The 21134-nt window shown below is 40.9% G+C and overlaps 2 protein-coding genes across 2 annotated transcripts in view; one reads left to right on the top strand and one right to left on the bottom strand.

Moving 5' to 3' along the window:
- LOC145536265 (uncharacterized) overlaps nt 1-21134 on the top strand; it is a 60411-nt gene that overhangs the window by 12006 nt on the left and 27271 nt on the right. The window lies entirely within an intron of this gene.
- VEGFD (vascular endothelial growth factor D) overlaps nt 1-21134 on the bottom strand; it is a 46000-nt gene that overhangs the window by 2618 nt on the left and 22248 nt on the right. Inside the window, exons 2-5 of the mRNA XM_081565285.1 lie at nt 13258-13468; nt 8695-8885; nt 5393-5541; nt 4071-4171 (exon numbers count right to left, since the gene is read on the bottom strand). Coding sequence (XP_081421411.1) covers nt 4071-4171; nt 5393-5541; nt 8695-8885; nt 13258-13468 — 652 coding nt within the window. The remainder of the gene's footprint in view (nt 1-4070; nt 4172-5392; nt 5542-8694; nt 8886-13257; nt 13469-21134) is intronic.

The raw sequence follows: 21134 nt of genomic DNA, 5'->3' as shown, positions 1-21134 counted from the left end.
GTACATGACTCCTGGAAAAACCATAGCTTTGACTAGATGGATGTTTGTCAGCAAAGTGATGTCTTTGCTTTTGCTTTTTAATATGCTGTCTAGGTTTTTCATAGCTTTCCTTTTAAGGAGCAAGTGTCATTTATTTTCATCTGGCCACTAATGATATATCAAAATCTTGTGTCGTCCAATCTCATAGTCTTAACTGCTCTGTGGTTGATGATCTTTGAGGGCTCATGTGGAATGGGTGTTGAAAGGCCAGATCTGGGGATACGCTGTTCTGAATTGTATGAAGAGGAAAAAAGTAAGCTTTGTAAAGCATGTTCCAGTGAAGCATGTGTCACTTTGGAACAAGATAAGACTAGATAGAAGCTCTTAAAAGATTTGCATGGATCACTAGGTGGCAGTAGAGATTCTCTTAGAACACTTAAAGCCAGCCCAACTCCATTCTTGGAGAGGTGATTTAAGGAAACAATCTACCAGGTATTTGCTGAACTTCAGCAATGTAGTTGGCCATGGCCGACCTCAATCCTTACAGACAAGTTAAAACTAACAGAGAAGGGATATAGGAGAACTGAGTGAAGCAGTAACTAGCTAAGGGCGATACTCAGAAGTACTGTCTTTCAATTTCAATCTTAGGGAAGTTGATGATGGGATACCAATGTGTTAGGGCCTCAGCCTTGTTCCATTTATCATTTTGATCAATAAACTGATAGAATTTTTCCAAGTAAATTCTTGAATTTGTGGGTGTCTGGATGAGTTAAAATCCAGAATCAGGACTCCCCTTTTTTTTTGGTACTGTTAGTTTTCTGTTTTTGATTTTGGAAACAGTTAAGCGCAATGGCCTAAATCTAACAAGATGAAATTGGACTTCAGTTCACTAACTCACATGTCCTCATTCAGGGAAGAGAAGTCATTGTAGAAAGGCAGTTGGCTTAATAGCCACATGTATGGGGGGAAAAAGTATTTAGTGAACAGTAAGCTCAGTACATGTCATGAGTTTGATGAGGCCACTTGAGAAGTGACCGTGAACTTGGCCCATTGTGGGAGATGAAAATTAGAAATGATTATGATCTAGGCTACCTCATGCCTCTCACTTCCATCATTGCCACAACTTCCCAAAAGGTTCCCTTCATCCTTGCCTGCCCCAAGCCAATCTCTTCTCTTCTCTGCATAGAGTTCCCTGTGCTATATGGTAGGTCCTTGTTGTGTATCTCTTTTATATATAATAGTGTTTATCTGGGACTTCCTTGGTGGCTCAGATGGTAAAGAATCTGCCTGCAATGCAGGAGACCCAGGTTTGATCCCTGGGTCCGGAAGATCCTCTGGAGAAGGGAATGGCAACCCACTTCAGTATTCTTGCCTGGAAAATCTCATGGACAGAGGAGCCTGGTGGGCTACAGTCCATTGGGTGGCAAAGAGTTGAACACAACTGAGCAACTAACACTCACTTTTCACTTTCAGTGTGTATCTGTTAATCCCAGTCTGAAGCCTGGCATTCTACAGTCCATGGGGTCACAAAGAGTCGGACACGACGGAGCAACGGAACTGAGCTGAACTGAACCTTTCCCCCTTGGTAACCATGAATTTGTCTTCTATACCTGTGACTCGATTTCTGTTTTGTAAATAAATTCATTTGTACCACTTTTTAGATTCCACACAATAACTTTCTAACAGTTTAAAAATGGGTCACATGGAGAAAGAACTAGATCGGTATGACATGGTTCTAGGGTAAACCGGAACTAACGAGTTGATGCTGTAGATCTGGGATGTCCAATATGATAGCTCCAGGCCAGACTGAGCATGAAATGGCAAGTTTGAATTGAGATGTGTTGTAAGTGTAAAATACACACTCGATTTCAAGGACTTAGCACAAGAATGAAAATATATATCACTGATGAATTTTATATTGCTTACACACTGAAATGAGTGTTTTTTTAAAATATTTTAGATTAAGTAAAACACATTAGAAATAATTTTATCTGCTTATTTTGACCTTTTTAATGAGAGTACTATAAAATATAAGTTATATATGTAACTCTCACTGTAACTCCATTGGACAGCACTGTCCTAGAGAGAAAGAGAGAAGGATATTCAGGTTCCATATAGTTTACTAGCAACAAGAGTGTGCCCAGTGTAACTGGGATGCCTCAGTGGGTTTGGCAAGTTTCCTCATGAATGATGTATATTCTAGCAGAGGACAGCTGAAGACTTGATGGGAAGGATGTACATGACATTCAAAATCAACATGGGCATTTATGGAGTTACCAGATAACCCAGCAATTCTACTCCTGGACACATATCTGGAAATGGTGAAAACTATAATTTGAAAAGATACATGCACCCCAATGTTAGCAATGTTTACAATAGCCAAGAAATGGAAGCAAGCTAAATGTCCACCAATAGGGGAATGGATAAAAGATGGTGTACATATACATACCGGAATACTACTCAGCCATAAAAATGAATGAATTAATACCATTTGCAGCAACATGGATAGACCTAGAGATTATCATACTCAGTGAAGTAAGTCGGACAAAGACAAATACATGATATCACTTATATGTGGAATCTTAAAAAAAAAATGATACAAACGAACTCATTTACAAAACAGAAATAGACTCACAGATACAGAAGACAGTTACCAAAGGGAAAGGGAGGAGAGGATAAATTAGGAGTTTGGGATTAACAAGGGCTTCCCTGGTGGCTCAGGTGGTAAAACGTCTGTTTGCAATGTGGGAGACCAGGGTTTGATCGCTGGGTTGGGAAGATCCCCTGGGGAAGGCAATGGCAACCCACTCCAGTACTCTTGCTTGGAAAATTCCATGGATGGAGGAGCCTGGGAGGCTACAGTCCATGGGGTCGCAAAGAGTCGGACACAACTGAGCAAGTTCACTTTCACTTTCACCTTCTTTGGGATTAACATTTACACACTACTATACATAAAACAGATAAAACACTAGGACCTACTGTATAACACAGGGAAGTATATTCAATATCTTGTAACAACAGAAAATAATTTGAAAAAGAATATATATGGATGTGTGTGTGTGTGTGTGTATGTGACTGAAGCACTTTGCTGTACACCTGAAGCATTGTAAATCAACTATACTACTTCAATTTTCAAAAAGATATGCATGGTCATTTAAACTACATGAACTTTAACATTCCATCAAACCCTGGGCTGAGCTTTCATGAAAACATTTAGAAGCTGAGAGACAGAAGCATAAGGTTAGCTTGTTATTTACAGTTTCTGGGAGAAATTTCCTTATAGTTTACTCCTTACTAATCTTGCTTGTAGATCACAGTTGGAAAAACAAGCAAGGTTCAAAACACAGGAGTCCCTGTGATCTTTACAGTGGAATCATGTCAAGTTACCTTGGAAATCAATAAAAAGTGCATTTGTTTTCAGGCAGATGTTCGTGATAAAAAATCAGGGTGTTAAGAGTTATGTGCAAAGATCAGAGCCTAGCTCATCTGCTTCCCAACTCCCCTGAGTCCAAGAGCTGTGTTTTGCTTTTACTTTGCCCTTGTGTCAGAAGAAGTCTTCTCTTATTCACCATTTTCTCAAATTACTGGCATGTTTTCACAAGACACAGTTGAAAGAAACCAAGTCCAAAATTACCTTAGGTTCCTGTGAGGTTTTTATACAAAAAAGTTAGCAAAATGTGGTTGACTTGTGTTTAGTTCTGAAGCGGCTTTCATTAAAGGTTATCATCCCCTTTCAAATTCATTGCTTTGAGATGCTCTAATCATTTGGGGCTTTAAGATTAAAAAGCAGAATGATGCATTGGTGGACTTACTATATAAAAATACCAAAAGGCTCTGGAATCTCACAGCTTCTATCACTCTTAGCTGTGTGACCTTGAGAAAAATTACTAGACATCCTGGTTGTGTCCATTTTGTAATTGTAAAAAGAAAAGAGGAAAAGAGGTGTTAATCATACATTATAGGATTGTTGGGAGGAGTAAATTAGTTGATATATATAAAAAGCTTACACAATTGCTTTAAATTGTGTCAGTAAATACTAGTTGCTATTGTTATTGTTATTACTGTTATTATTTCATCACTGTAATCATTACCTTCCATTCCTGCCAGTGGATTCTCCTCCTGTAAAACACATTTACATTTGTTGCTATCCCAGAGCATGTCAACAGGACAGAGCTTCTTGGAATGGGAGCAGCTAGGAAAAGAAGACAGTAAATCATATTTTAAAGCTTTCAAAGGTAATCATGCCTTTGGAACATTTTTTTTAAATGTTGAATACATTTCTGAGTAGAGAACAGTGAAGCTGTTCAGGAGCTTAATTCATATTTATGAAGAACATGTTATTAGATAGTAATTCTGTAATTACAAATATTCTCTGTGGAAACCTTTGGAAATGAAACTGTAATTTTGGAAAGTTGTAATCTTTTTAAGAGGATTGGTGTTAAAAACTATGCAAATTAGCTGTCAACAAAGCTTATTTACCGGAAGTAAATAGTGTTCTAACACAGCTCCTAAGCATTATCGTCTGTAAAATGAAGATAAGAACGCTGGCCAGGACAGCAGGAAAATTTTGTAAATGTTCCTTTTCCATGAGCTTTCTCTTCTACTTGAGAAAGGCAGAGGGGTCTGCTCGGCTTGAGGCTCACTCCTTCACTAGCCACTCCCACAGTGCATTTCCTCCTTTACTTCTGCAAGATCAAAGTCTCCAACTTAATTACTTTATATTTTTATTCAACAGTTGTAATTTTCCCTTTGATTCTCTGGAGTAAATTCTTTTTCCCCAAATCAATGATTCTGACCTTTGATTTCAGAACACTTTAGGGTGTCATAATTTGTCTCAGAAAGAATCACAAAATCCTCACAAGAAAATGTCTAGTCAAATTAAGTTTAAGTCATTTTCATTTAAAATACAATTTCCCATTTGGTAACTTAAGAGGAGGGGTTAAAAAATGCCCAAATCAAATGCAGATAGCTTTGCCACTCTCTGATGATGCCAGGAGCCTTTTCCCCCTCCTAACTTTGGGGCTTAAATATATAAACAGCCTGAAATGAGTTTTATCTAATGCTTGTTCTGGAATGAGGGGACAGATGCCAAATTTGAGGCTGGGGTTGAGTTTTACAACTGCATCAAACTATGAGTATTAAGAACAAAGGTGCCCACAAGTTGACATGCTGAGTTCACAGCCACTGAGCTCTTTGACATCCTGCAACATACAAGTAACACCTAGTAAAAAATATACTTGCCAAACACTTATTGCCCACAGATATGGGTTAGAACCTAAAAGACAAAGAGCTTGAAACAAGAGAGACGACTCTGTAATTAATGACGGATTCTCCACACACAGCTGTAGCAAGGCAAGAACAAGCATAGTGTAAGAAAGGCTTAACAAGTGTAACAAGTGTAAGAAAGGCTTACCGATCTTCTTCTGGGATCTGGATGGATCTTCTAATAATTGAGAATGGATGGCGGGGAGCCGTTGGGAAGCACTTACAACCTGTATGGTTGGCAACTTTTACAGGCACTAATTCAGGTACTGATGTCAAAGGCACTGATATCTCAAAGAGCTAGAGTAGAGAAAGAGAACTATAATACATATATTTGTTTGTTTGTTTTACAAAAAAATAATGTCTACAGTCTGCATTTTTGCCTTTGTCCCTTACTGTTGTGACTTTAGCAAAGTTGTCCATTAAGATAGAACTAATAAGGATGAGGGCTGGTGTGATAGAAAGAATGCTGGGCTGCAAATCAGAAGACCAGGGCCTTACATCACTTTATCAAGTATTTAAGTTTGGTCAAATCTGTTAACTTCTTGGTGTCCCTAGTACCCTTGTAAAATAGTTAGCTTGTAAAATGTTCCCTGCTCCTGCTTTAAGTCTGAGTGTAAACTGTAAGGATTAAATGAAATTACAGCTATGAAGTTTCTTTGCAACCATGATGAAGAGATAACTGCTCAAAACGATTTACTTATCCCTTCCCACGCTGTCTCCACCGAAGGAATAGAGTTTCCTGTTCCTTGACTTTGGACTTGGCCATGTGACTTGCTTTGGCACAAGCATAGACTTGAACTGTGTGTGCTTGCTGGGGCTCGTTGTCTCATGCATTTGCTCTAGCCATGAGAAGAGCACAATCTGGCAGTCATGCTGGTCTAAGGGATGAAAGACACGGGGACCAGACCTGGACTCAACCTGCAGCTTGGCGTCAAGCCCAACTGAACTTAAACTCTAAACTAACAGAATCTCAGACACATGAGTGAGAATGTCATTATTGTTTAAAGCCACTAAGTTTTAGAGTGTTGTTTATTCAGCATTACCGAGTAAAAAGTGACTGATACAAGATCATCATGCCCAAACAATTATAGGTAACGTGAATATCATTTTTTCTGTGTTTCCATATGCCAGCCCCTGTTGTAAGCACCTTTATATTAATTCATCTACCCCTTATAACAACATTATAGGTTGGTTTTATTACCCCCCAACTCTACAGGTGAAGAAACAGATGGAAAGAGAGGTTATATAACTGGCCTAAGACCACATAACTATTGATTGGGAGGGTGGGGATCTGAACCCAGACAGTCTACTCTACAGCCAGAGGGCATACTCTCAAGAACATGCCTTATTACTTTTTGGAATGAAACTGCTGTGACCAGGAGCTGCAAGATGGGATCTCAGCAGGTAAAATTTACTTGCCAAGAGTATCAATTACTTTAATTCTAGAGTGGTTCTCTGATGTACAGGTGAATTTGAACTTGATTTTAATGTTCTGTCCATTCAATTACCATTCCACAGAGTCCTTGCTACATAGTCTTCATTTATTCACTTAGCTTCTAAAAGGTATTTCACTGAACAGCCCATAACTTTGGGATGAGAAGTTTTTTGGAAAACACTATTACAATGTTCAAACATGCATATTTGGAAAGAAAAACTGCTGAACACTTACACTTAAGCATATTCTTGGAAACTCATTTGTTGTGGACAACAGTCAAAATATTCAATTATCTATTAAGTGGAAACAATCCATTAAAGTTGTGTTTGTCCTGACCTTTCAATATGTAATGGTACTTCCATAAGTCTAAGTAAGAGTGTTTTTAAGAGTGTTTATTTTGCATGAACTTCATCTTGCGAAATTTTTCAGTATACTCTAGGGTATAACACAGTCACGAACTAAAGCCTCTTACGTTACGCAACCTTTGTTTCTACTGACAGTTGATGCTTAGCCATAGTCATGTCATTTTTTCCCCTCTGATTGTCAAACAGTAGAGGTCAGAATTTTTACAAGTTCCAAGATTCTCTAAAAGAATTTAGAAAAAGCAACTCTAAACTTTAAGGGCTATTTTAAGAAGTATGGGGGAAAAAATTAAGGGTACATTAACCTAGTACCCAAACAAATCAGCATTCCATTCTTTCCTTCCGAATAAGATAAGTTATGTATTAGGTTGGCCAAAAAGTTTGTTCAAGTTTTTTCATAATATCTTACAGAATAATAATAATTTTTATTGCAGTACCTCTTTTCCCAATCATGAGACTAGATTGTAGAGGTAAATGTGACAATTAAATAAATATATCAATATGTGTGAGGGATTTGCAACATAGAACCAAAAGGAATATAGTTTGACTTACAGCTTTTTAGTATGTTTTCTTTCCTAAGTTTGTTATTACTGCTCCACTATGCCATATATGGGTTTCCCAGGTGGCGCTGGTGGTAAAGAACCCACCAGCTAATGCAGGAGACATAAGAGAGGTGGGTTCGATCCCTGGGTTGGGAAGATCCCCTGGAGGAGGGTATGGCAACCCACTCCAGTATTCTTGCCTGGAGAACCCCATGGACAGAGGACCCTGATGGGCTACAGTCCATAGAGTTGCCAAGAGTCGGATGTGACTGAGTGACTAAGCACGCATGCGTCATTTTACAACAATATGGTAGCAATACAAAGAAAAACTTACCTACTGAGCCAAAGAGATTTTATAAGATGAAGAGGGAAGAATTATTTCTTTCATGGGGACTGGAGGATTCTTTCTTAAGGTCTTCTGTGCTAGATATTGTCCATCTGCCCCTCTGGAGATGCCATCCTCTTTTCTTCCTTCCCCACTGGGCAGTGTCCAAGAATGCTGACCTCCACGGACTACATCTATAAGCCTCCTTACCTCCCCCACCCTGCCCCCTCTCCCTGCCAGGATAAGGGTGGGCAGTGGCTGCCCCTCACCTAGCCAGTCCTTCAGCCCTCTTCCCCACTTCCTCTCTGGGTTCCCATAACCACTCCACCCTCTGGCCTCTTCAGTCTAAGGGTGAGAACAGGTCCCCCTTTCTAGGAGCTCTGGGTACTTCACCAGCCCTTCTTCCTTCCCCTACCCTGCCCATTCCCTTCATCAAACTCTTCTCAATCACTCCATTTGAACAACATGGTACCTAATTAATACACAAGTCAGTGTGGCTATCTTTGTTCCTTGAAATGTCTGCCTAGTGGCTTCCATATGACTTTCTGATCCTTGACATCATAGCATCAGAGAGGCAGTCCTAGATATAACTACCTCGGGTACATCTGGAGCCCCTCTCTGATTCTCCATTTCTTCATCTATAAGATGATAAGCTACCCTTTGAGCTTGTTTCAGGGTTAAATAAGGTGATGCGCCTAAGGCACTGAGACGGCGCTTAGCAACCAGCTGAGCTGTAGCTGTCAACACCACCAACATCAGAGCCACAGAGGGCTCATGTCCTCATACCTGTTTGGAAACGTACGAGGTGCTGGTATTGACACAGACGAGGCTCTCTTCGTTGCAGCAGCCCCCACACCGGAACACGTTCACACAGGGAGGCTTGAAGAATGTGTCCGTGCTGCTCCCCAGCTCACTGGCCACCTCCACGCAGGTCTCTCGAGGGCTGCACTGTGTCCTTTGCCATTCCTCGTCTATAACTGCAGAGAGGCAGTCCATTGGGTCAGCAGAACAAATGGCCCTGACATGCCTACACGTACCAGTGTTTGCTCAACATCATCATTCTTGTATATAGCAAGCTTGTTTATTTCACAAGATGGGTATCTGGGGTTGGCTTTAACCAAGAATTGTTGGCAGAAAAATTACAACCCAAATCTGTGTTCCTTTCCATGTTTATGATCCCTTCATAGCAATGGCACCCCACTCCAGTACTCTTGCCTGGAAAATCCCATGGACGGAGGAGCCTGGTAGGCTACAGTCCATGGGGTCGCTAAGAGTCGGACACGACTGAGCGACTTCACTTTCACTTTTCCCTTTCATGCACTGGAGAAAGAAATGGCAACCCACTCCAGTATTCTTGCCTGGAGAATCCCAGGGACGGCGGAGCCTGGTGGGCTGCCGTCTATGGGGTCGCACAGAGTCGGACACGACTGAAGCGACTTAGCATAGCATAGCATAGCATAGCCACTAATTCTACTTTCCGCTAGTAATAAACACCATGTCCTGGATATAACTACATTGGGTACATCTGGAGAGGCTGGCTAATAAGGAAGTAAATAGATGCATGTAAAGCAATAACATGTAAGCCTTATTTATTAAGCAATTTACAGGACATAGCTGGAGAGCATTTCTTCTCCTTTAAGTCAGGTGTGGGTAGGTTTTAGCACCATTAGGAAATACATTTCTGTTGGTTGCTTAAATAACTATATATGGCAAACATATGAATGAAAATTTAAGTGTTCCTCAAGTCAGAGTGTTCTCATTTGCAAACGCCTGATACTGATGTTTCTTTCAAATGATGAAATAAGCTGATTCATTTTGATGAAAGGAGCAATTTTCTGGCCATTCTAACGAATTTGTGGGAAACAAGAAACAAGCCTCAGGGAATTAAAAAAAAAAAAGATTACGTACATTCCTGTAAAATACACTTGCCTTTCTCTCAAAGTTTATTTTTTTAAATTAGATTTTGATAATGTTGTATAGCCTTTCTGTGGCTGTTTCTGGGAAATGATCCAAGTTTGTGATACTGGCAACATTTAGAGACTTTCTTTTAGTTTGACGTGGAATTGTCGAGTCGATTATAGGCTGGGGGGTGGTTAAAACCCTCTGTGGTCGGGAGCTTCTAATCTGAGCCGCAATCATGCCCACCTCATGGCATTCACACCCTTCTGTCATCCCCTCCTCTGCATGTGTGCTGGAACTAGCACCCCAATTCTTATGAAGAAAAGACAGCAAGAGCAGTGGGATGGCACATCCATGGTGAAGTTAACAAAGACTGCTCTCCATCTTGCTAGCAGTCACCCTCTCTTGCTGGCACCCTCTCTTGCCTTCTCAACTGCAGCCTTAGAGGAAGCGAGTCATCATGTTGGAAAGGCCCGCATGGTGGGCAAGTGAGGGTGGCCTCTATCCACCAGGTGGTAATGGAGGTGGGATCCTCGGCCCAACAGCCTGTCTGGAACTGAATCCTGCCAACAACCTCTCAGTGAACTTGGAAGCACATCGGGCCCTACCTGAACCATGAGATGGTGCCTGTAGCCCAAGCTGACACCTCGACTGAAGCCTCCAGAGTGACCCTGAAGGAGACACCGATCGAGCCCATGTCTGCACTGCTGACCCACAGAAACTGTGAGATCAAAACATGCTATCTGAAGCAACTGAGTTTTGGGGTAACGTGTTACACAGCAGGAGATAAACTCTTCTCTGTTTTTATCTTATGTTCAAAAATCTGTAATTGGTCTCTGCCCACATTCTGAATTCCTGTATATGTGAATGTGTTTCCACTAGAAGGGATAGAGAAAACTCCTACCTGAAGGATACAGATAAAATATTATTGTTGCGGATCTGATGCTAGTCTCTAAATTATTCCCTTAAGACATCTTTCCCACAGCTTTTCTCCTTTCCTCCCCGCTTAGTCTCAAATTTCCTCATATGTTGCTTCTTCGATCATTGAAAACACAAAGTATGTTTGGCTGGCTGAAAAGCACTGCCTACACTACACCGTTTACCTAAACTTTCCCTTTTCATAATAAATCTTTTAGCTCAACAAACTTAATAAATAAATAAATAAACATATTATTTTATTTTATTAATTATTTTATTAATAAATTATTTTATTTTATTATTAAATTTATTTATTTATTTTATTAATAAATAAATAAATAAACATAATAAATCTTTAGCTCAATCAAACTTTAAAATGTTTGATTATGAATATTTACATACAGAGCCTGAATGCTGTCAAACATAAGAAATAAATGATCCAATTAGGTACTGTTTAAATCACTATTATTAATCATAAATCGCTGAAAAAACAAGTAATCAACTTTAAAAAACTTTCTTGTTTAAAATTCCACTTAAATGTTGCTTTCCATTTGCTTTTTTATAAAACTAACTTTTGAAAGTCAGAACACTGTGTGGAACTATGACCACTGTCGCTGAGTAAAGGCTTCATATCTCTACTTCCTTTACTACTGCCCAGCAGGACTCCTCTTCCTCGGGGAATTGCCCTGAAATACATGAGGGAGAGTTATAAGCAATTATCATTGGGATACCACATGGGTTTCATTATTTGTGACTTCTGTGTGTGCTAAGTCACTTCAGGCATGTCCAACTCTGTGCAACCCTATGGACTGTAGCCCACCTGGCTCCTCTGTCCATGGGGTTCTCTGGGCAAGAAGACTAGAGTGGGTTGCCATTTCCTTCTCCAGGGGATTGTCTCGACCCAGGGATTGAACCTGCGTCTCTTATGTCTCCTGCATTGGCAGGCAGGCTCTTTACCACTAGCGCCACCTGCTACTTCTTAGTAATTAACTTTAGATGATCCCCCCCTGCCATGTAATAAGAGACATTTTAGAGTTAGCAAATTCTGTATTATTTATGATTTTTAAAATATTTTTTTAATGTTGTGGTTTCCTCCTTAGAAAATGTTCATTTCAACATCAACGACTTTTTTAAATTAGCTTGTCTTAGTTTTATGGTAATGCTTCTCTATCTCCATCTTCACAGAGTAGCTTCAGGCTTGCCTAAGGCCTTCAGGCAGGTAATCTGGTTAAAGCCCTGAATCTTCAGATGAGGTCTCGTCCCTTTACTTTCACAAAGTCCATGCTAGTTCACCACATAGAAACAACTAGAGTTGCAGACCTCTGGCTAAATTGGGTTCTAGGCCATGGTTCCAACCATCTCAACTCTTTCAGACATAGTCACACACATGCGCATCAAGCATCCCCTTCACACCCGGGCCTCAGTGCTGCCAAGGGATTTATCCTGCCTATGCACAGCTTTCCCCACAGCCAACAACAGCGGCCCATTCAACATCATCCTTTTACAAATGGAAGAAAATAAAGATAACTTTATAGAGAAGAACAAGAATAATTTTGGCTGAGCTGTCAATTTGAATTATTATGCAATAGCTACAGTCTGATACTAGGTAATCATATGTTAATAAATCTGATTAGCTCATCAATGCTATGGTGGCTTCTTGTGTTGTTGTGACATGTCATCAAAAAGTGAGATGCTAGACTTTCCTGTTGGTCCAGTGGTTAGGACACTGCTCTTCCAGTGCAGGGGACATGGGTTCCATCCCTGCTTGGGGAAGTAAGGTGCCACATGCTGTTTGTCACGGCCAAAAAATTTTTTAAAAAGAAAAAAGCTAAACGTCTAATTGGAGGCCTCACAACTGTATTTGACAAGTGATTCTTTCATTACAGGACAGTACATCAAGACAATGGTTTTCTTATAAAGAACCTGCAAAGTTTACTAGGGAAGAGTCATTCCCTTTGTTTCAAATCATGTTATTTTCTAGTCCAGAATCTGGATTCTTTTGTCTAGAGAATTTTCCTATCCATTATTCTCCTAGTAACACCAGTAGGCATTATTCCAACTCAGCTTCTAAATTCTGCTTTTCATTCTTACTTAAAAAAATCACAGAATTTTGAAGACATAAAAAGCTATAGCTAATCTATTGGTTTTCATCCATGGATGTCTGGCCATAGAATGTTCCTTATTGAATGAATACCCAAGTTGTTTTATTTTTTAAGTAAATTCAATTATTTTTTCTATTAAGAACAGTCTTTCTGGGTTTGTTTTGCCCTCATAACTCTGAGTTTAATATATTTCCATATTGTGAAGTGTTATTTGGTATTGAATTTTGATCTCAAAATCATATTGAGTCTATTTCTCTGCTGAGTAAACACAGGAAACCAGGATTCTCCACTAAATCAAAGCTATGACATCAAAGACGCCCTTTTCTTCTCCTTGCCACGTGCCTACCCTGCTCAAACTTTTGGTAGAAGTTGGTGCATTTGTTACTATCTGATAAAGAGTAAGACTTGGCCTCCGCATGCATACACCTACCTTTGAGTGTCTCCATGTCATAGAAAGTGGCCGCAAACCTGGTGGACCGATGGGATGCTGAGCGAGAGTCTGTGCTGGTGAGACTTTTGAGCTTCAGTCGGCATCTCCATAGCTTCCAGTCCTCGAAGTGTGTGATCTGCAGTAGTTCCTCCAAACCCGAAGCCGCCCTGATCTGCTGCTCAGATCGTTCTAACATTGACTGAGCTGCCCGCTTAAAGTGAAACAAACCAAAAAAATCTGATTTACAAGCAAGTTACTCAATTTCTACTTTGTCTTAATAACAAGCATTTTTTTGCTAGCACTTACAAATATAATTGCGCTTCCCTGGTGTCTCAGCTGGTAAAGAATTTGCCTGTAATGCTGGAGACCTGGGTTCGATCCCTGGGTTGGGAAGATTCCCTAGAGAAGGGAATGGCTACCCACTCCAGTATTCTGGCCTGGAGAATTCCATGGACTGTATAGTCCATGGGGTCGCAAAGAGTCAGACACGACTGAGCAACTTTCACTTTCACAAATGTAAATAGAGCTAAAAATTAGATTATCCAAAGGGACACTAGTACCTAAGAAAAATGACAAGTAGTAATTTTGATCCACATTCTGTTCATTTATGATCAATGGAATGACTTATTTCCCCTGGAAATAAATAATAATTTAAAGACAACATCGTAGTGGGTTGAATGGCAGACATTTAAATGATATGTCCATACCCTAAACCCCAGAACCTGCAAATAAGACTTTTTTTAGGAAAAGGATCTTTGTAGATGTAATAAAGTTAAGGATCTTGAGATGAGGTCACCCTGGATTATCTGAGTAAACCTTAAATACAAATACAAACATCCTTATCAAAGTCAGAAGAGGGAAGACATGGACACAGAAGAGGATTTGTGAAGACGGAGGGAGAGGTTTAAGTAGCACAGTCATAAGCCAAGGGTTGCCTAAAGCCACTAGAAGCCCACTACCCACTGGAACTGAACTCTTGATGGCCTCCACCTTCCAGAAGAGTCCATCAGTTCTGTAGCTTCAGTTTTGTGGGGTTTTTTTAAATTCTTTTTCTTGAGATACAATTTACAGATAATGTAGTATAGGTTTAAGGTATATAACATATTGAGTTCTTCAACGTCATGTTTTTGGTACCATTTCTGCAAATGTTTGCCATCTGCAGATGTTTACCATCCTGTGATCAACTTTTTATTTTATAAATCATGGCTATGGACTGTAAACTATCTGAAAACATGAATGCAGAAGGTCATTTTACTTGGAAGTCCAGATATGAATGTGAATGTGTGTATGTGTGCATGTTCTAACAAAGGTGTGAGAATCTCAAACATGTTTATGAACTGAGGGAAAGAGCCAACAGAGCGGAAGAACATATGCAGGAGGGAAAGCAGGGACCTAGAGGGGTTGGTGTGGTGTAAGTTCCAGAGATAAGCAGACAGAGGATGAATGAATGAGAGGGTCTGAAAGAGGAGGCTCATAGAGATGACCCAGGTCTGAAGATTGCAGGACTCATTGAGACCTATGGATTCTCACTTCTTTGGGAAATTTGTCTCAAGGCAGCTTTCTGGGAACAAGGGGTGGAGGAAGCTTGAAGAGCACAGAGAGGGTTTGGGGAATAGACATTGAATTTCAGGAGCATTCTGCAACTGCTTCATCTAAGAAATCTGGGGATGAAATTGAATAACTGCCAATCTCTCCAGCAACTCTGAAATTCAGTGATGTGCTATTAAGGCTCATTTTTCAATAGTTTCTTATTTCATGATTATTCATTCCCTCTTCTAGTTGGACACTATAACTACTTCACATTCAATCCACTCTGTGGAATAAAATTTTGTTACAAGACTGCTTCCCCATGAAAATAATGAAAACAATCAAATAGCTTTTTAAATGCTTTAAAAATTGTACTCTGAGAGGATTTTTATTTATTGAGGCAAATTTCAATTTCAAAATGATAAGGCTTCATAGCTCTTACAGGTTTCAATTCAATCTGAGAAATATCTTCAAACTAGCCAACCATGAGAGCTCAGGAGGAAATAATCAAATCTCTGGGTTGAATTAAGGCCTCTGAAGGGCTCATACAACTTACTTCATCATAAAAAATGAAGTGTTCACTCAAGTATGTTATTTAAGCAAACTTTAAGCCTTATAATTTAAAACCTAGTTTGAAATAATTCAGAAATTGCAGACAGTTATTTTGCTCTTACAAGTGGAGGTACTAAAAATTTGGAATAAGCAGAAAGCTGACAACTAATTCTTTGCGGGGGTAGGGCGTACGCATATATTTACAAAGGGTCAAGAATGACTACTAACTCCAAGAGGTTTTCTGCACTGGTGGATTTTTGTATACTTCATTTTATATACTTGAACAAGACAAACATTCAAATTAAAAAGTGTAAATATAGCCCCCAGTACATATTAAAACTATGGATTTCAATGATTTTCACTACCAAACATTTGCCAAGTTGCTCATCAGTTCAGTTAGTCAGTTCAGTCGCTCAGTCATGTCCGACTCTTTGCGACCCCATGAATTGCAGCACGCCAGGCCTCTCTGTCCATCACCAACTCCCGGAGTCTACCCAAACCCATGTCCATCGAGTCGGCGATGCCATCGAACCATCTCATCCTCTGTCATCCCCTTCTCCTCCCGCCCCCAATCCTACCCAGCATCAGGGTCTTTTCCAATGAGTCAACCCCTCGCATGAGGTGGCCAAAGTATTGGAGTTTCAGCTTCAACATCAGACCTTCCAATGAACACCCAGGATTGATCTCTTTTAGGATGGATTGATTGGATCTCCTTGCAGTCCAAGGGACTCTCAAGAGTCTTCTCCAACACCACAGTTCAAAATCAATTCTTCGGCGCTCAGCTTTCTTCACCGTCCAACTCTCACATCCATACATGACCACTGGAAAAACCATACCCTTGACTAGATGGACTTTTGTTGGCAAAGTAATGTCTCTGCTTTTAAATATGCTATCTAAGTTGGCCATAACCTTCCTTCCAAGGAGTAAGCGTCTTTTAATTTCATGGCTGCAGTCACCATCAGCAGTGATTCTGGAGCCCAAAAAAATAAAGTCTGTCACTGTTTCCACTGTTTCCCCATCTATTTCCCATGAAGTGATGGGACCAGATGCCATGATCTTGGTTTTCTGAACGTTGAGCTTTAAGCCAACTTTTTCACTCTCCTCTTTCACCTTCATCAAGAGGCTCTTTAGTTCTTCTTCACTTTCTGCCATAAGGGTGGTGTCATCCGCATATCTGAGGTTATTGATATTTCTCCCAGCAATCTTGATTCCAGCTTGTGTTTCTTCCAGCACAGCGTTTCTCATGATGTACTCTGCATAGAAGTTAAATAAGCAGGGTGACAATATACAGCCTTGACGTACTCCTTTTCCTATTTGGAACCAGTCTGTTGTTCCATGTCCAGTTCTAACTGTTGCTTCCTGACCTGCATACAGGTTTCTCAAGAGACAGGTCAGATGGTCTGGTATTCCCATCTCTTTCAGAATTTTCCACAGTTTATTGTGATCCACACAGTCAAAGGCTTTGGCATAGTCAATAAAGCAGAAATAGATGTTTTTCTGGAACTCTCTTGCTTTTTCGATGATCCAGCGGATATTGGCAATTTGATCTCTGGTTCCTCTGCCTTTTCTAAAACCAGCTTGAACATCTGGAAGTTCACGGTTCATGTATTGCTGAAGCCTGGCTTGGAGAATTTTGAGCATTACTTTACTAGCATGTGAGATGAGTGCAACTGTGCGGTAGTTTGAGCATTCTTTGGCATTGCCTTTCTTTGGGATTGGAATGAAAACTGAAGCGAGGCGGCTGCGACGGCTCGGCACAGAAGCGTGGCCGAGAGGAGCTAGGCCGGGCCGGGGGCCGGGGGCGGCGGCCGACAGGGGCTAGGCCGGGCCGGGGGCTGGGGCCGGCGGCGGTGGCGGCAAGAGGAATTACCCAAGGCCCAAGGTAAGAGAAACCCAAGTAAGATGGTAAGTGTTGCGAGAGGGCATCAGAGGGCAGACACACTGAAACTAAAATTACTGAAAACTAGCTAATCTGATCACACGGACCGCAGCCTTGTCTATCTCAATGAAACTAAGCCATGCCGTGTGGGGCCACCCAAGACGGATGGGTCATGGTGGAGAGGTCTGACAGGAAGTGGTACACTGGAGAAGGGCATGGCAAACCACTTCAGTATTCTTGCCTTGAGAACCCCATGAACAGTATGAAAAGGCAAAAAGATAGGACACTGAAAGATGAACTCCCCAGGTCAGTAGGTGCCCAATATGCTACTGGAGATCAGTGGAGAAATAACTCCAGAAAGAATGATGGGATGGAGCCAAAGCAAAAACGATACCCAACTGTGGATGTGACTGGTGATAGATGCAAAGTCCGATGCTGTAAAGAGCAATATTGCATAGGAACCTGGAATGTTAGGTCCATGAATCAAGGCAAACTGGAAGTGGTCAAACAGGAGATAGCAAGAGTGAACGTCGACATTCTAGGAATCAGTGAACTAAGATGGACTGGAATGGGTGAATTTAACTCAGATGACCATTATATCTACTACTGTGGGCAAGAATCCCTTAGAAGAAATGGAGTAGCCATCATGGTCAACAAAAGGGTCCAAAATGCAGTACTTGGATGCAATCTCAAAAACGACAGAATGATCTCTGTTCGTTTCCAAGGCAAACCATTCAATATCACAGTAATCCAAGTCTATGCCCCAACCAGTAATGCCAAAGAAGCTGAAGTTGAACGGTTCTATGAAGACCTACAAGACCTTCTAGAACTAACGCCCAAAAAAGATGTCCTTTTCATCATAGGGGACTGGAATGCAAAAGTAGGAAGTCAAGAAACACCTGGCATAACAGGCAAGTTTGGCTTTGGAGTACAGAATGAAGCAGGGCAAAGGCTAATAGAGTTTTGCCAAGAGAACGCACTGGTAATAGCAAACACCCTATTCCAACAACACAAGAGAAGACTCTACACGTGGACATCACCAGATGGTCAACACCGAAATCAGATTGATTATATTCTTTGCAGCCAAAGATGGAGAAGCTCTATACAGTCAGCAAAAACAAGACCAGGAGCAGACTGTGGCTCAGATCATGAACTGCTTATTGCCAAATTCAGATTTAAATTGAAGAAAGTAGGGAAAACCACTAGACCATTCAGGTATGACCTAGATCAAATCCCTTATGAGTATACAATGGAAGTGACAAATAGATTTAAGGGACTAGACCTGATAGACAGAGTGCCTGATGAACTATGGACAGAGGTTCGTGACATTGTACAGGAGACGAGGATGAAAAAAATCCCCATGGAAAAGAAATGCAAAAAAGCAAAATGGCTGTCTGAGGAGGCCTTACAGATAGCTGGGAAGAGAAGAGAAGTGAAAAGCAAAGGAGAAAAGGAAAGATATTCCCATCTGAATGCAGCGTTCCAAAGAATAGCAAGGAGAGATAAGAAAGCCTTCCTCAGCGATCAGTGTAAAGAAATAGAGGAAAACAACAGATTGGGAAAGACTAGAGATCTTTTCAAGAAAATTAGAGATACCAAAGGAACATTTCATGCAAAGATAGGCTCGATAAAGGACAGAAATGGTATGGACCTAACAGAAGCAGAAGATATTAAGAAGAGGTGGCAAGAATACACAGAAGAACTGTACAAAAAAGATCTTCACGACCCAGATAATCACGATGGTGTGATCACTCACCTAGAGCCAGACATCCTGGAATGTGAAGTCAAGTGGGCCTTAAAAAGCATCACTACGAACAAAGCTAGTGCAGGTGATGGAATTCCAGTTGAGCTGTTTCAAATCCTCAAAGGTGATGCTGTGAAAGTGCTGCACTCGATATGCCAGCAAATTTGGAAAACTCAGCAGTGGCCACAGGACTGGAAAAGTTGCTCATAATTTCTTCCTATTTTCTAATGGAAGTGCTAATCAAAACTAAAATAATCAGAAAGCACTCAGCAAGAGGAATTGAGGAAGTGTTACCAGATCACTGCTTCTTGTAACAACAGCATCTTTTTATGCTTCTGTGGTCATTAATTCAAGACTGTTAGCAATTTCCCTCCTAAATAACAAATCATTCTCTAATGTCTTGGCTACCACAAGCCAGTTTCTAAGTTGAGACTTAAGGTCTTTGTAAAAAGATTTACTGTTATTTCAATGCATACTTCTTCATGCAGACAACAGGAAGGGTAGTCAGTTTTCCTTAATTTCTGACTTCACCTGGCATTCTCTCCAAGGAAGCACGAGCATCTGCACACCTCACGCCCAGGCACTCATCTAGGCCAAGTGTGACTAAGACAGCAGGCAAGATATTTGGAAAGGTACAATGGCTGGGTTTAAAGGAGGAATTTGCAAGTGTCCATGTTGTGGGGAAATCAAAAGCATTCTGTACTCCTAATAATTTGAGCTCTCAATTTCCATGCCTCTCCCTCCAAAAAAAAAAAATCAAGTCAAAGAACACATTCAAAGAGTGACCAAAAGCATAATTTGGGGATATCAAGGAGCCCCATTGGGAAAAAACAGCAGGAGGTTTAATTTTGTTGGATAAAGAGTGGGCTTGAGAGTGAGAGGGCTGGAAAGTAAGATTGGGACGAGAGGTTGGTGGGGTGAGATACTACTTAACAGCCACTGAGTGCTGAAGAATTGATGCTTTTGAACTATGGTGTTGGAGAAGACTCTTGAGAGTCCCTTGGACTGCAAGGAGATCCAACCAGTCCATCATAAAGGAAATCAGTCCTGAATATTCATTTGAAGTGCTGATGCTGAAGCTGAGACTCCAATACTTTGGCCACCTGATGTGAAAAACTGACTCATTGGAAAAGACCCTGATGCTGGGAATGATTGAACTGGGTGGAGAAGGGAACGACAGAGGATGAGATGGTTGGATGGCATCACCGACTCAATGGACATGAGTTTGAGTAAACTCCAGTAGTTGGTGATGGACAGGGAAGCCTGGCGTACTGCAGTCCATGGGGTGCAAAGAGTCAGACACAACTGAGCAGCTGAACTGAACTGAACTGAGCATGGTCACAGTCAAGAAGACAACACCAAGGGTTGGTGGGGATGCCCAGCAATGGGGACCCTCATCCATTGCTGATGGGATTGTTAAATGGTGCTGTCACTTTAGAAAAGGGTTCACCAATTCTTTAAAAAGTTAAACTCATGGTATGATCAACCAATTCCACTCCTAAGGATTACTCAAGAGACAGAAAGTCGATTATTGGCTGCCTGGGGCTGGGAGTGGGAATTCAGTTTAATTGTAAAGGGGCATAAGGGATCTTGGGCTTCTTAGGTGGTGCAGCAGTAAAGAACCTGCCTGTCAGTGCCAGAGATGCAAGAATCTCGGGTTGGATCCCTGGGTTGGGAAGATCCCCTGGAGGAGGGCATGGCAACACACACTAGTATTCTTGCCTGGCAAATCCCTTGGACAGAGGAGGCTGGTGGGCCATAGTCCATGGGGTTGCAAAGAGTCAGATACAACTGAGCAACTGAGAACACACACACACACACAAGGGATCTTATATGGAGATGGCTGCACCACTCAGTAAGTTTACTAAACACCATTGAATTACTTCAAATAGGTGAATGGTTAAATTTTATAGTATGTAACTTGTATAACAATATACTGGTTTAAAACAAAAAAGAGGAAGGATTGGAAGCTTAAAGGCCAGGCTAGTTGTATGCAGTTTGGGAGGCAATATAGAATATCGGAGACTTGAACAATGGGATATCACTGGACACCCATTTCATTGGTTTGCTCTTTGGTTAATTTCTTCTTGCTTTGGCCTCAGTCCCCACTGTTCCCTCTGCTGGGAATGCCCTCCACTCTGTCTAGCTAAACCTTTTTCAACCAGGTGTTGCTTC

This window comes from Giraffa tippelskirchi, chromosome X (assembly GCF_054371585.1).
Source record: "Giraffa tippelskirchi isolate mGirTip1 chromosome X, T2T-mGirTip1v1.2.pri, whole genome shotgun sequence".
NCBI lineage: Eukaryota > Metazoa > Chordata > Mammalia > Artiodactyla > Giraffidae > Giraffa > Giraffa tippelskirchi.
The sequence above is the reverse complement of the archived record's forward strand: the minus strand, read 5'-3'. Positions and strand labels throughout refer to the sequence as shown.